At 38.5% G+C, this 16,399-nt stretch overlaps 1 protein-coding gene across 2 annotated transcripts; it reads right to left on the bottom strand.

Annotated features, from left to right (window-relative positions):
- Window positions 1-1,885: 1,885 nt before the first annotated feature.
- MS4A12 (membrane spanning 4-domains A12) lies at window positions 1,886-15,379 on the bottom strand. 2 transcript variants are annotated; one of them, XM_019754000.2, is made up of 7 exons: window positions 15,303-15,379; window positions 12,442-12,714; window positions 8,723-8,860; window positions 8,071-8,127; window positions 6,302-6,418; window positions 2,492-2,602; window positions 1,886-2,289 (listed from the first exon to the last, which is right to left on the bottom strand). In XM_019754000.2, the coding sequence occupies exons 2-7, from the start codon at window positions 12,706-12,708 to the stop codon at window positions 2,179-2,181; spliced, it is 801 nt and encodes a 266-aa protein (XP_019609559.2). In that variant the 5' UTR covers window positions 12,709-12,714; window positions 15,303-15,379; the 3' UTR covers window positions 1,886-2,178. The 2 variants fall into 2 exon arrangements, with proteins under 2 accessions (XP_019609559.2, XP_074192542.1); XM_074336441.1 differs by lacking the exon at window positions 8,723-8,860.
- Window positions 15,380-16,399: the final 1,020 nt, after the last annotated feature.

The raw sequence follows: 16,399 nt of genomic DNA, 5'->3' as shown, positions 1-16,399 counted from the left end.
AAAGCTCTGATTCTATCCAAGATAAGAAGAGTAGGAATAATGGTTAGGAATACTGCCTGGAATTGGGAGCCAGACCTTCTGGGTTCAAATCCATGCTTCACTGTTTGCTAGCTACGATGCTAATTATAGTACATACCTCACAGGCTTGTTGTGAGCCTTAAATGCATGCATTTATGTGTTTAGGATGTGACTGTCATATACAGTGAACTAAATATTTCCTATTTTCATTATTGCTATTATGGAAGTCAAATAAAAAATACAGTATGTTTGATGGAAATTTATTAAAAAAATCAAATTTGTGGGAAATGCTTCTTTTCCCTAAAGCAAGTGTTACTTTTACTGTTGATGATATGAACATACAATATACCACCCTCCAGACATTTAGGAGCCCTATTTAGTTCCCAGACCCTCAGGCCATGGAGGATGTGTCTTTTCTTTCACTTAGCTATTGAGCTTCAAGGCAAAGGACAGGGCATCACTGATTACCCAAATTGCTAAATAGTTTGAACCCAGGCAGGGCAAGAAATTTGAAACTACGTGACACTCGCCTGACATAATACGTCTGCTTTACAGATGCACAAATTCTGTTCTCATCTACTTCTTCCTTGATTTTGATCTCTGTCTTCTCTTTCCCTGTATATTTTGCACCCTCTGGCTTTCAAAATATTTTTAAAGCTTCAAAAATGGGTATACTTGGCTATTTCCAAACCATTTTCACACAACATTATCTCATCTGATCTTCACAACAACTCTACTGGAGAAAGGCAGATACCTCAATTTTTGATCAACCCATCTGTCCTTTTCTTTAATTCCCTCCTTATCCAGTTTAGATTCCACAGCCCATCATTTGAATAATACTTTGACAGTATCTTGAGCTTTTTTGCCTTTTTTCATATTTTATTATCCCTTCTAGCAAAACCTTCCCCCTGGTGGGAATCAACTAGGCACTTTGTCTGGATCCACATCTGAGCAGCCAAGCCTTGCTGAAGCACTTTATTCGGATATAAATTTGTGATCACCCCCTCAGATGTGCCCTCAGTAGAGCCTGGCAGTCCTCCTCTGTGTTTCTGATCAGTGTATTCTCTATTTGCTATGACTTTTCCAACATTACCCTTTCTGTTCAGTATTCTGACTCTGCCCATGGCCCCCGCCTTGGGAACGACCTTACTTCTACTTTGACAGGGCTGACACCAGCCACCAAATCGGAGCCTCCTACGTACTCATGACCATCGCTGCAAACCTGTTGGCATCTGCAGCAATGACATCTGTCTTTCTTTCTGTTACGTAGATAAACCACCCTTCCTCATGACTTGGGTTGTGCCTTCCATATATATTTTTGATTTCTTAAAACTTACACTACCATCTATCCCTTATCTCTAACATATTCAATCTTTCTCCTATCCTCTCTCTCTCTCTCTCTCTCTCTCTCTCTCTCTCTCTCTCCTTCCCTCCCTCCCATCTGGATTGTTCCCATTGGCTTTTAAACATGCCCACGTTTCTCCCATTTCAAAAACAAAAGAGCCAAACCCCAAATAAAACCTCCTCGATGTACCATCCTTGCCCTGCTATTACCTCAACTGCAAATGAGTTTAATGTACACGGAAATACTCTATAAATAGTAAAGCTTTGTAGACATCCAAAAGGCAAGATGTTTGATGATATTAATGTACAAAATAACACGGCCTCAACGAGGGCAGTTGCTTTCTGAACAGAAAGGGGAGGAAGGGATGAGTAAGGGAACTGTCGTGACTTGGGCACCCTTTAAATCACCATCAAAGAAATTTTACCAGTCTGCTTTGCAGTGATTGTCAAATCTGCTGCTGTACAACCAATATTGAACGAAAATGAATTTTAAAAATATAACAAAAATGGCTTATGTTCCTAGTAATATTTTATTGAGGCAAGGTGAACATTAACAGGACATTTTCTAACTTTAAGATTGTTGCAGAGTTATTGTCGGTCCTCTGGTCCTTCACATGTACCAGCGTGTAGTGGTGGTATGTAGGGAGACACAGTGGCAGGGAGATACATACATGTATCATTAGTGACAATCTAAGAAGGAATCTCAATCACAGTCTTTAAAGATTAGCAATCATTGTGGATAGTAGAGGCCAGCTTCTTAGGAACGTTCTGTCGAGTCGTTTTACCTCATGAGATGGCATGATGCTCCTTTTTCTTTCAATACTTAACGGTGTAAGGTGGGTGGCCATCATTTCTGGGAGGAGCTAAGGAAGAGGAGCTAAACGGTGTTTCTTGTGTTAAGGGGCTGTTTGCATGCACCAGAACAGACTGAAAAGAATGAATAAAACAAGCAATATTGTTATTACAATCCTATCTAGTACCCTACCCCCACCTCCCACCACCTGTTCCCATCAGAGTCAAGGGCAAAGAGCACTCTCTCTGGTAAGCCCACAGTCGGTATTTCTGTAAGTCTGTATTTCTCCAATACATATTCAGATGATTTGACAGAGAAGAGAGAGACCCAACTCACCCCAGTGGTGTTGGAGACTAGCTGACTGGCAAAATGGGCTGTGGTACAAGTTATGCAAAACTCCGCGAGAGAGAAGATAATCAGCATGGCTGAAATTCCTTTTCCAGAAATCTGAAATCAGGCATAAAGACGCTGACATCAGGGATAAAGTCACTGAAAGTTTTACTAATCAGGAAGGCCTCAAACAGGCTTCAAAAAGTTACTAAACTTTAATTTTAAAAAAAAGTTACTGATTCATTAAATGTGCTATTGCTCATACTCAGCTCGCTCCACAATTATTTCTCTATTATCACCAAATGCTTATTTCAGGAGAATATGAATTAATTTTCAATTTTCTTTAAAATGCCAGAAGACTTTCCTTTTCTCCAGGAGGCTGTCTTACTGTCTTATTTAGGGCCATTAGAAAGGAGGTAGATTTTGGTTTTTCTTTGCAATGGTTTTCTTGTTCTTGTAAAAATGTTACCTGCTCACTAAAAAAATAAATAAATAAATAAATAAAGCAAGCTCTATAGAAAACAACCAATCATTCCAAATTCAGCTGCCTAGAGATAAGCAAAATTAACTTTTGATGCCTATTAGTCTAGAACTCTCTGTACCGGCAAAAAGCAAATAGAAAAGTGGATGCATGGGGAGACAACAAGAGAGAAACAGCATTCTGTAGGGAGGGAATCATTTTGTACTTACTATTGAAATAAAAGTATTACTTGATTTTAAAAGAATGGAAAGAAGTTAAGTCAAATTAAGTCTGCGAAAATTAAAATGTTTATGAAACCCATGAAGAAGTTAGTCATTTTAAACCTCCAGGTTTCAATTTTAGACAACATGAAGTGATTGCTTATAATAAAAAATGAGGTGACTAGCACTTTTATTTTTGGTCCCTGTCATCTTACCTCTCCTCTCTTCACTTTCCAGTTTTTGCTGATTATATCATTTTTCACTTTTTTTTTAAGTAAAACATTTATATTCAGGTCTGTGGTTATAATTGCCCCAGTTGTTCAGCCCTGCAAGCTTAGATGAATATTTAAAAGGTTCAGTGCTCTTCACTAATCTCTTTACAAAGTTTCCCCTAGCTTTCTGAATTCTTGATTTCATTTACCTCATGTATTCTAGAATATTACTTTTTTTTCAGTAGCAGTGCCCATGTGTTATTGTTATTTTACTGACAGTATCTTCTTGTTGCTTTTATACTTGCACGAAAATTTTATTGATTGGATGTGTTATTCTTGAGTCATAGTTTCTTTTCATCAAACTTGATAGACATGGCTTCTTTATCGTTCCTCATTGGATGTTGTTGTGGTAGGCTGAGTCAAGTTGATTTTTTTCCAGCTTGTAAGTAATTTGATTTTTCTGCCTAAAATCTTAAAGAATCCTTTTCTCATACCCTATACCTATAACAATGTGTGTGTGTGTGTGTGTATATATACATATATGTATACATATATGTATATATAGAAAACAACTGCCTAGAAATAAGCATTCTGTATAAGAAATGCTTCTTTCTTTGCATTTTCTTCTCCTAGTTTAGGTAATTCCCTTTCAGTGTACAAATTCAGTACCATTTGTTAGATTCTCTAACTCGGGGAGACCAATTATTGTTATGTTGGATCAAACTTGCCTGTCTTCTATGTTTCTTATCTTCTTTCTAATTACTTTATAGATTTGTCTTTTTCCTCTGCAACACTGTGGTTACAGTTTGTCTCTACTATTTTTAACTGAGTCCATTCTATTTCTTGCTGTGTATCATTTGTTTATTAGATCTTTAATAGTGGTTTTTGGTATTCAGTTGTTTTCTATTGTGCTGCAATGTTCTTATTATTTCATTCTGCCATTTTATTATCTATTAAGATTTTCAATAGTATAAAATGCTCATGAGGAATCTTCTATTGATAATTGGGCAATGTTTTCCTCCATATTGGGTTTTTTTCATCTGTGCCACTGACATGTAGTGATTGAACATGGCTTGGAAATTCCCCTTTGTTGTTTTTAAGTCTCTATGTGTTAAATGGAAACACCTAATACCAATACCTGCAAAGCAGGATGTTAGGTCTGGGTCGTGTGGTAATCACAGGCCAGACTCATTGTTTCATAGGACAGGAATTTGAACTAGAATTTGTAGATATGGCTTCTTAGGTTAGTAAGAGATCAAACTATGAGAATGAGGAAAGTCAATGTTTTCCTGATTTATGTGGCTCACATCCCTATGAAATCAGGGCTCATTTTGTGAGGAAGAAGGAAGGCACATGTGTTTGCATTCATTTTATCATCTGATATCTCTTTTGTCCGAATCAGTTGAATTTTGTCTTTCACTTAAAATGAATAATAAGCTTCTGAGTGTTTCTGCTGACCAACTAACCCACAGGAAAGTCTTCTTTCCTTCCTTCCTTCCTTCCTTCCTTCCTTCCTTCCTTCCTTCCTTCCTTCCTTCCTTCCTTCCTCCCCCCTCTCTTCCTTCTTTTAATCACTCTAATGTATGTGGACAGTTTCCCTGCCATTTATTTTCAACTTCCTCAATTCTTAAAGTGAATGACTATACAGGCCTTATGTTTGTTTAGCTGTAGTGTAGGTGAATTTTCCTTGATTCATGTTTCCACGTAACTGGGTCCAATGTGTCTTCCTTGTTTCCAGCTATAATTTGAGAACTAGATACTGTTGTCTGTCCATTTTATTAAACACTAATCACACAGCTGTTGCAGGGAGTGGAATAACTTACTTGGCACCGAGCACAATTCTTGTTAGTGAACGTGGACTGTGCTTTCTCCCTCTTCTGAGAAATGCCCTGTACCAAGGCCTGCTCCAAGGTCAGAGGTATGTTCTATTCCTGTGGATTTTTGCTCATTCCTTTAGCAAAGTGCACTGAAAGGTGTTACCCCTGGTGAACTTTCCTTCTCCCTTGAGGCCCCAGAGTGCTACACAAGGACTTTTACCATACAGGATTTGCTTTATGCTTTCCCAGAATTGTCTGCTGTCCACCTGAGTCTTTTTAGCTTTATATTGGAGAGCATTAGGAAGAATTCTCAGTATTTTGGCACCTTCTTTCCTCATTTGTGTTTTTGGAGAGTAAGAGCCAGGGCTAGGAGCTGTACTTTTTTTGCCACCTTGAGACACAGCTGAATCATTTTTTTCTTTACTTGGATGGCCATTTTTAGCTAGTTTTCCACTAATTTCTGTTCTTTTTATTTGATATTGTAGTGGATAAATTCTTATCCTGTTCTTGCTTCACTCCACCTTATTTACCAAGAGGTCCTCTCATATTCTTTCCTCCTTATAAGCCCTTCTCTACTCTTTTGTCTATGCCTGAGATAATAGAGTCCATCCTTGGCCTATGTAATGATAATGAATGGACGATTCTGTTTTGAGAACGTTCAGAGGCTTGTGTTTCATTTTGCAGTTGCTTAATTCTTTGGGTTTCTCTAATAAAAATTGGAAGTGCTTGTCACTGACATTTTCCTTTCATCCCATTCTTACTCTAAAATAAAAACTCTAAAATAAAACTACCCAATAACTTGACTATCTTATGTACATAGAATTTCAAATCTTTCGAAAATAATATCGGTGTCTTTAGGAGTCTTTTGCATTGTTCATGTGATTAACAGTGAGATGGGCCAATGAGGTCCACCCTTTCTTACCATTTGTCAAGGTAACTCTCCCACTTTATTCTGTAGTCCTAGAGATCACATGACTAGGAGTAGGGCTGGACTAGAAAAAGGAATTTTCCACTAGAGCTGCTGTACAGTAATAAGGGATGAAAAATTGACCCACTTTATGAGAGTAGAAAGAGAGGAGGCACGTGGTAGATTATGGGATACTTACAATTGCCCAATAGTCTTGGTTGGGTTGCCCATTGATGCTCACGTCCACCAGAAACAGAATCATTCCAAGGAAGGAGAAAATAGCACTAACAATATTCATCCCTAGGCTGCCTTTTATCTAATGGAGATGACAGGAAAAAGACATCATATATGGGAGAAATGAAATCAAATAAAATAAGGAACAATTAAATTTAATGGTTGTTAGTCTTCGAAATCTTGAAAAAAAAAATTAAGTTGAAATGATTTTTTCCCCCTCTGCCCTTCTGGATAGTTACCATGAAAACTATTCTGTATGCATACTAAATGTAGGGTATTTCTAAAATCTGTAGAAAAAATGTGAATAATACAAAGCAGATGCTCATCTATTATGTTTGTCTAAAAACCTCATGTGCAATAACAGTAATACGCCCTTTTTAAAACAAAACAACTAATAAACTTTTAATGAGCACTTTCTATGACAGACAGTGTGTTAAATTATTTAAATACATTATCTCATAGAACTTTTACAACCACTGTATGAGGTAGTAGTATATAGCATCCAAGTTTATAGATGGCAAAGTAAATACACAAAAAATCTTGGCTGATAAATTTAGAAATTAATGAAAACCCTGAAGTGTTTCTAAAGACTAGATAAAGAACCCCAGATTTAGAAGGAGGAGCTCCTTAGGCTTTTGTGGATAGAGGCATATGGGCAGAGTACAAAACTTTCTCCAGTTTCTACAAGATTTTGACATTCAGCAGAATAATTGTGAACCAGGTTCTCAGCTGACTTGCTAGGGTTGGCAGAGCTAGAGCTATTTAGGAAGTGCTAGTGTTTGAGCGTGTCTCAGAGTCTCCTGAAGGCCTCTAAAAGGCCCTTAGAAAAATTGCTTTAGCTTCTAGTTTTAGAGCTGTCTTCTACAAATGGACAAACTCTATGCTTGGTCAATCTCAGTGAGAGGGAAGGATCCATAGCTCATGCAGGAAAACGGTGCTTTATTTTGTTTTTGGATTATAATAGGAGCAGTTCATCACGAGTAGACTGATTTTTATTTTATTTTATTCTAGTCTAGACTAGCATGAGTAACATGATTCTATGTTCTCATTTTCCCAATTTCCTCTTGTGCTGGATTAAATATAATCTTGAAACCACCTCTGCTCTAGTTGTCTTTAGTTCTTGGAAAATTTTCTTTCTCTTGTTTCAAAAGCAGACCAGCAATTGCAAAAGGTGGAGTGCTGTGACCGAGTGAATTGAAAGACCTGTCTCAGTGATTATGTTTATAAACTCTTCTTATGTACTGAGCTAGGTATTTTTAGAGATGATTTAAAGAACTGTAAAACAGAAGTCGAATCCAAACAAGAAGAGATATGTGCAAGTAAAAAATAAAAATACAAGGCAAGGCAGAACTGAGAAATGGCAAATGAACAGTAGAATCGTTGATGCTGAAGTGACAAGTGGGTGTTTCCTGGCTCCTGGATTCTGCTTTGGGGTTCCTCTAATGTCACGTGACCCAACTGAACCAGGGAGCCTCTAGGACAAGCTAAACAAACCCACCTTTACTAATTCCTATTCTTGTGAGTTAAAGAGGCAGGGTATGGAGTTCTGCCATTTCTGAGTGGCCAATTGTGTGGACCATTCAGGGACCCACATATCTTGGGATCAACCAACAGATATTTTTGGGAATAAGTGCTCCCCTTCACATTTTCTAAATCCATCTTCTTAATTTTTCTCCTCAAATGAATCCAGTTAATTTTTACAGGAGTTTAAAAAGTAGAAACATTCCAACTTACCATACAAAGGGAAAACTTCATGGATGCCGAAATAGAGAGAGCACCAGTAATAATGAACTGTAGAAATAACAAATTTATCTGTGAGATGATGGGTTCTTTGTTTCTGGGAACTTCTCTTTATGGGAAAGGTTGGTCTGTTTATAGTCATCAAGTTTCCCTCTTAAAATAATTCCGCTCCTACTCAGTTTTCCGGAGTAACTCTCAGAGATTATGTACTTTTCCGTTTTCTTTTCCTCTTTAGTTTCTTGCTTATAAAGAACTCATTCTGTTATAAGCGTTCCTTATTCTGATGACTTCTGAACTCACTGGTCAATCTCTTCTTGCGATCAATTGCATATTTTGTAATCATATTCCCATAGTCACCTCCTTTGACTACTCTCTACCCAACACATACATTTCCATCTAAAACGTAGGCGGGAGCTAAAGCACTGGATTGCTCAGAACTCGATCAGAGTAAACTTTAGGGTATGAGTTTAAGCAGCAAGTGAAAAAATGGAGAACAAAATTTCTCTCTTATTTAAACCCAATGAGAGCTGTTATGTCTCAGTTCTCCCACTGAGCAGATGCAGGACTTACCATAAAAATAAGTGCACATTGACTGGGAATAAATAGATTTATAAACTGAGGAGAGTGGTTCTAGCAGTCTACTCACAGAGAGGCCGCCCCAGAATGGATATCCGCTAATGAAAGTTACAGAAGCAAAACCCAAAACAGATGCATAAATGACGTTCATTAAACCCAAAATAATTCCGAAACCAATGTGTGTCAGTCCAACCACGATCTGGATCGCCTGCAAAAAGAAAGGGGGTGTTTTAGATTTGCTTCTCATGTGTAGGCACCCCTGAAACATGGCTGTCATCACGGCTGCCTACTTATTGTCAACGCTGCCAAGACTCACGGCTGTCATTCAGGCATGCCTCCCCCACAGCATGCGGGCCAATAGGATTTGGACACACACACACACACACACACACACACACACACACACAAGAGCCAAGGCCTCAGCTTGGTAAAGCCCTTGTTTGCGGTATCCGGGGTGGCTTGCAGGGGTAGCCCACAGAGAGTTCTTCAGAAAGTGCTCTGCTTAGGCCTGAATGAGCATCTGTTGAGAGCCTCTAAAAGAGTCTTGGAAGAAAATGCTATAACTGTGATGGCTGTCTTTTTCAAATGGACCAAGTCTCTGCTTGAGTAATCCCAGGCGTGGGGAAAAGCAGAACAGAAAGCAAACAAACAAACAAACAAACAAAAACCCACAATAATTTTTGGGGCATTAACTATATGCTTGATAATTAATATTCTAAACACTTTACATTTACTGTTTCAGGTAATCCTCCCACCAACTGGATGGAGACAGAGAGACATAAAGAAATTAGGTATCTGTCTTTGTTTGTTCAAACTGCTGTAACAAAATACTGCAGACTGGGTGGCTTATCAGCAATAGAAATTTATTGCCTGCAGTTCGGGAGACTGGAAAGTCCAAGTTCAAGGTGCCAGCACGGTCACAGTCTGGTGAGGGCTATCTTACGGGTTCATGGCCGGCACTGCCTCACTGTGTCCTCACAAGGCGGAAAGTCTGGAGGCCTCTCGGGAGCCTCTTTTATGACAGCAATAATCCCATTTACGAGGGTTCCATCCTCATGACCTAAGTACCTCCCTCACGACCCACCTCCAAATATCATTTTTGGGAACAAGGATTTCACCATATAGGCTTTGGGGGGGGGGGGGGGAAGAGACACAAACATTCAGAACATTCAGACAATAACGAAGTCCAAGGTCATACCGTTACTGAGTGGCAGAACCGGCGTTTAATGCAGCAAATTGACTGCAGAGCCCACGTCTTAACTATTCAGCGTGGCCCCGCCCCTCAGGCTCAGCTCCGCCTCTTCCGCCGCATCTCGCTGCTTGTACCACACAGTGTAAGCTTTTTCCTTTCTAAATTTCTGTCCTGTCTTATGGTATAAATCACACACCTTATTACTTGGCTTTGCGCTCATCTATGTTTTCTTTTCGCTTGCAGGTATGCAAACCTTTTCTTATTGGCCAAGACATATGTTCTCAAAGACTGGGGAGTCATCTCTAAAGGAATCCCCTCGTGCACCTTCCTTCATCCTGGATAAACAGATTGTGAGAAATAACTGTCGCTAGATGGGACCTTCCTAAATAATGCGAGGAACTTTTTTTTTGTTGTTTTGTTTTACTGACAAAGTTCTTCAAGAGGCTACTAAAAGCTACGAGGCTTCTCTCCTGAAAAACTATTCATACACATCCATACATACACGTGCCACACTTTTGCATGAAGCTGCAGAGGTGTCATGGTCCTCTTTTAGCCAATCGTGGATCTCAGCATTAGGTATTATATTTGGTTTCCACAGTGTCTTCTCTAGAGCAGCAATTCAATCACCTGGCTGCAAATTTCCCATCCTCATCCTTGGGGTCATTTGAGGAAGAGCAGTAAGATCTTAGCCTAATGTTGGCCTCCTTTTCTCCTGGTATGGCCCTGGCTATACCACTTACTGACCAAAATTGCCTATAGGCCAGACTGAGTAATTTGGTCATTTCATTCCCTTTGGGTTTTGGGCCACAGACCTAACTTGAAGTTCTGAGCCAGTTGAGGAAGATACTCCACATCCTCCCCCCTGAAGCCCTTGCACTGTTGTGGTGACTGGAGGCTGAAATTGCACAGAGGTACAGTCTTCAGGGAGAGGAAGTCCCTGCTGCCAACTGGAACTATTAAAAAACAAAATGGCACCTATCTCTTTAAAGTTCTTTTATTGTGCACCCCTTTAGTGCCGGGCAGACTGTTCCAATGGCACTCCATTCCGCTCGGAGGGAAAGTCCAAGCCTTCTTTCCTCCAGGCCTCCCAGGGTCTGGCCCCCACCACTGCTCTGCCCTCTACCTGCCCACTCCCTCCCTTCCTCATTCCATTCTACTGTATTGGCTTCCTCCCTGTGCTCCAGACACAACACACGCCATTATCTCTAAAGACCTTTCCAACTTTACCTGGAAGCTCTTGCTTTGATATCTTCATGGTTAGCCCTTCACTTCATGGCTCTGCTCAAATGTCCTCTTCTAAGAAAAGCCTGCTCTGACCAACTTGAAATTTCTAGCCCCCTACTGCCTGGTACCTCTTATCCTTTTATCCTCTATATATCATTTACCACCTTTTAACACATTTTGTACTTTAATGTGTGTAGTCTGATTTCTCTCACTAGGCTCTAAGCTCCATGTGGGCAGAGATTGGGCCTGTTTTATTCTCTGCAATATTCCCAACACCTGTGTGGGGTGCACATGGGTCCTACTGCGTTTCTCTGAAAATAAGACCAGGTCTTATATTAATTTTTGCTCCAAAAGATGCATTAGGGCTTATAGGTAGGGGATGTCATCCTGAAAAATCAGGACTTATTTTCCGGTTAGGTCTTATTTTGGGGGAAACACGGTCTGTGCTCTATGGGGATTTTCCATATCCGGCGGGAGAGGATGTGAGGGGCCACCTCCATAGATCTGCCTGCTGGAGGAAGACCAATGCTCATTTTTACTTCCCTAAAATGTTAAAACTTGAAATAGTAGTAAGATGGCCAGAAGAGTTTCTGGCACACAATGGACACTCATTATAATTTACTGAATGCTCTAGCAGAGAAGTTAGAACTGCACAGAGGGAGAGACAACACAGTGGGGTGAAATTGTGTTAGTGGCATGAAGGAAGTACCTGGAAAGCACAGCCAAGGGGCTAACGACTTTGCCCAGGCGAGTGGAATCTTTATTTACAAGCAGGGCGTGCTTTACAACACCTCCAGAAACAAGATTATGAATGTTCAAAGTGCCCTTTGTAGAAGTAATGTGGCAATTATGTCATGACACTTCCATGGTCACTAGATGAGAGGCCCAGCAGATGGAATGATCCCTAATCTTTCACACCCAGTTTTTCCCAGACTGCCCATTTGTAGTTCCTTTTGTTTTTAAGGCAGCCATCAATGTTCATGTTCATGTGCATTCACTTACACACAAACACCAGGCTTGAAACTAATCCAGAGACAGAACTGAAGGTGCCCCAAATGTCCTTTGTAGATGTGAAATCGAGGTAGAAGTTAGTGGTGTTCCCGTTACGAGTATGTCGATGTTACTGAATTGTCTTGCTAGGAAAAATTCTTTGTCACCTGTTAGATTCTTGTTTGAATCTAAAATAAAATGAAGTCAGGATAAAGTCTATATGCAGATGAATTATTTCTACCTAAAAGGCATATAGTTTCCAGGGTAAAGTTCAGAATTTTATAGTGATTGGATATATGTCATGAGATCATAAACTTCTCCCCAACTATAACTGTACAACCTTGCAAATGCAAAATTAAAATTCTAGTAGTAAGTAGACTTACCCCTAGTATTTTTGCTTCTTCTGTAAAGGTTGTGGTTGCTGTTCCTATAGTTGGAGTTATAATTTGTACATTTCCTTGACCCTGCTGACTGTTCGCGAAGATTCCTGGAGAAGTGATGATGTGAGGCTGGCCACTCTGAGCTTGGTTTCCTAGGCTGATGAAACTTGGAAATGGTTGAGGCCCAGAGGCCAGAGAGTTGCTTGGTAGGTAAGGATTATGTGTGGCTTCGTGCGGTCTAGGGTGGGTTGTCGGCTTGGCTGGCATCATTATGTCCTAAGTATTATATAATATAACAAAATGATACATTTATCCAGAAAAGAAACATCTGATTACAAAGGATACTTTTTAAAAGTGGAAACAAATTTTAATCCACAGAAGGTTATTTTAAACAAGGAAAAATGAAGGATTGCATAGCTGTAATTCTTGGAGTGATTCCCTATAGTTCTCAAATAACATTTGAAATCAGGAGGTTTTATATCCTGTGTATCTGGTTTCTGTGGCCATTTAGTGCTAAAGATTTTCCAGTCTGCTACTTCACTAACTCTGGGGCCTGGAGCGACTTTCTTTTTTTCTTTTTTTCCCCTTCTTCCACCTCCTCCTCTTCTACCTCCCCCCACCCCACTCCAGTTCAAGCCATTGTTTCTCAGTCCATTTGTGTAGGACACAGCTCCCTGGTCCATGCTGGTATTATGAGCCTTGTGCTCCTGGTCTTATTTTACTATAAGACCCGGTCTTATATAATATAATATAATATAATATAATATAATATAATATAATATAATATAATATGTATAATACCGGGTCTTATATTAATTTTTGCTCCAAAAGAGGCATTAGAGCTGATTGTCTGACTAGGTCTTATTTTCAGGGAAACACGGTAGCTGTCATTGTATTACTAGAGCCCAAAGTCTTCCATTCTGGTTTAAGCAGTGGATGTGGCCATATATATAAAGTTTATAATAGAAATTGAACTTCAAAAAATCAGTGCCAAGGTCAAGGAGAGAGGAGATGGGTGCTCAGGGTACAATAATTGTCTTATGTTTTTTTAAAAAAGTATTAAAACAAATTATTTCTGCATGTATGTAATCTCATTACCTCCTTTCTTTGCTATCGATCATTGTAATTTTTTTGTCTCATTCAGAAATTTGATAAAAAAAGAAAGCGCAAGGCTTTTTATTATCAACATTTTTAATTTTCATATTTGCTATTTAATATCTGGACTAAGACCTATGAGTTCCATATAGAACCCATATTATTAATAGCTTTCTAGTGATTATGCTAATCCCAGATGCATTTTTACTGGGTCAGGTTCTGATTTCATAAAAAAGGACTAAATTGCTAAGCTAGTCTCAGTCCTTTTACACTTAATGTGTAAGCAGCTTTACTGGTTACATCTAGTTGTCCCCCATTATCCCTCGTTTCACTTTCCATGGTTTCAGTTTTCTGTGGTCAGCTGTGGTCGGAACATATTAAATGGAAAACTCCAGAAATAAACAATTCTTAAGTTTTAAATTTCATGCCATTCTGCGTAGTGTGATGAAATCGCACACCGTCCCACTGCATCCTTCCCAGGACGTGACTCATCCGTTTGTTCAGCATATCCACACTCTATATGCTACCTTCCTCTTACTCACTCAGTAACCAGCCATCTTGGTTGTCAGATCGCATTCACATAACTTTTATTACAGCATATTATTACAATTGTTCTATTTTATTATTACTTATTGTTGTTCATCTCTTACTGTGATTTATAAGTTAAACTTTACCATAGGTATGTATGTAAATGAAAAACAACAACAGTCTATATAAGTTTTGGTACTGTGGTTTCAGGCATCCACCAAGGAATTTCCCTGTGGATAAAGGGGGACTACTGTAGTTTGGTACAAAGGAAGGGAAAAATGCTTGGGGGAACAACTAAGCGATTATCCAGTTGAAATGAAAATAATCCTGTAAATGATAGAAGAAAAGGGAAACCAATGACTAGACTCTTCATAGATTCTACCTATTGGCTTAGAGCAATTTTTCTTGATTGTTGGTAAAATGTTTATTATCAGTTGTCTTTTGTTCTAAATATTAGAGCAACTACAGTTATTTTTAAGCACAAGAAACACATCAGAAAATATAGGGTCTGATGAAATCAAAAGTACAGGACTGCAGGACTATAGAATAAGAGGAAATCTCCCAATTTGCTTTGATTAGGTCATTTCAAATAAAAATTGGAAAAATATTACTTTTTTTCTAGTTTCTTTCTGCCTCACTTTTACATTAATTTCACTTTTAACATTACAAGGCAAAGATGACTACTGTCTTTGAGAAGACATATAGTAGTGAAACATAGTCTTAAATCATTTCCACAGTATTTCCCAGTACATCCACACATAAAAATACTGATCTAGTGAAAATGAGTGATCTTTCCCACTTATTTTTCTGTTTTTGCCATAAAATCACCTTAATTAAAATGTATTTCGAAACCAAGGACAAACAGTATTTCTACTGAGCTATGTAGTAGCCGCATTATCATCAAAAGCTCACAATGGGACATTGCTTCCTCCTTGATTAATATTCATTGAATGGCATTTGAACCTCCTATGTCACCTTTCTTAGCATTAGCTTTTGATATTTTTTCTTGAACTATCTTTTACCTGTTTTATAATAACTGACATTCTCTTTCATGTTTCATCCCTCTCATGGTTTTCTTTCCCCTCACTTGTCTACCTGTCTAACATAGAGCCAAGAGTTGGCTTCATCTCTGCAGCTTAGAGAATGGAATGCTGCGAAGAACCCATGGAGATAGACCAACCCATTGTTTATGCCCATTAATTTGGATGAAAAGTTAGGTAAAAATGTTTTAATGGACTTACTCTTTCCTTTGGCTCCTCTCTGCTTTCCCTCTTCCTCTTCTCCAAGTTCTGTGCTGGTCTGAGGTAGTTATCTGGACATTGTAAGTACTTTTTACTTCCTTGCTTCAAATGAACCTGTCTCCTTTGTTTATTTAATTCCAAAGTCCATTTGCCATTGACTCTCTAATACCCCAAGTGGTTACACAGGCCCATCTGTAAATTTTGGAATATACTGTGTTTTCACACCTTCTTTTCCTTTGTACTAACCCTTCTGACATCCCTAAACACTGAAGTGCTCATTTTCTCCTGCCCCTTTACTCTTTCTGATACTTGTTAGTGCAATATCACTTGGCACTTTAATACCTTTTAAATTAGATAAACAAAATTGGAAAATGTAGACAATAAAAAAAAGAAAGAAGTGAAAGGGAAAAAAGCATTCATAATCCCACCACACACACAGTCAATGATAATATTTTCATTTATATTTTTAAACTTTTGTATATAAATATGTATTTTACATAGAGACATATGATTTTGTAAAATCATCAAATTAGGATCATATTGTTACATATTTTGCAACCTGCTTTTATAACTTATAAACATCTTTTCATGTCAATAAACATATTTATTGTATATCTTAATAGTGGCATACTATTCCATTTTTTGGTTGGCTCCTATTACATTCTAATTATTTATTTTTGGTCCTGTCTCATAGATACAAAATGAGTGCTTTGAGAGCAGAGATCCTTAAGGCAATATCTGCCCTCACCCCCAGCCCTGTGTAGAGAGTACACAGTGTCCGCTATGTTGTAAGACTCATTATTTGTATGTTGAATGAGTTAGTGGAGTGAATACAGATTCCTCTTCCATGTCTGTGGTTTCTTTTTTTCTTATGTATTATTGTAGACTTTCTCTTGTGGTTTTCTATTTTCATGTACTCATCTAAAATGGAAAAAAAAAAGATACTGAAAATTAATTAATGCTATGAACTTAAGAAAGTTACAATTTCAGGCCATGACATTACTCAAAGGCTGAAGGTAATTAAAGGAACAAGAAATCATGGTGATTAACTGGCAAGGTATCACATGCTATCCAGACAGGACAAAGAGAAAGGCGAA

The sequence above is a fragment of the Rhinolophus sinicus genome, linkage group LG06 (genome assembly GCF_036562045.2).
Source record: "Rhinolophus sinicus isolate RSC01 linkage group LG06, ASM3656204v1, whole genome shotgun sequence".
In the NCBI taxonomy this organism is placed as follows: domain Eukaryota; kingdom Metazoa; phylum Chordata; class Mammalia; order Chiroptera; family Rhinolophidae; genus Rhinolophus; species Rhinolophus sinicus.
The sequence above is the reverse complement of the archived record's forward strand: the minus strand, read 5'-3'. Positions and strand labels throughout refer to the sequence as shown.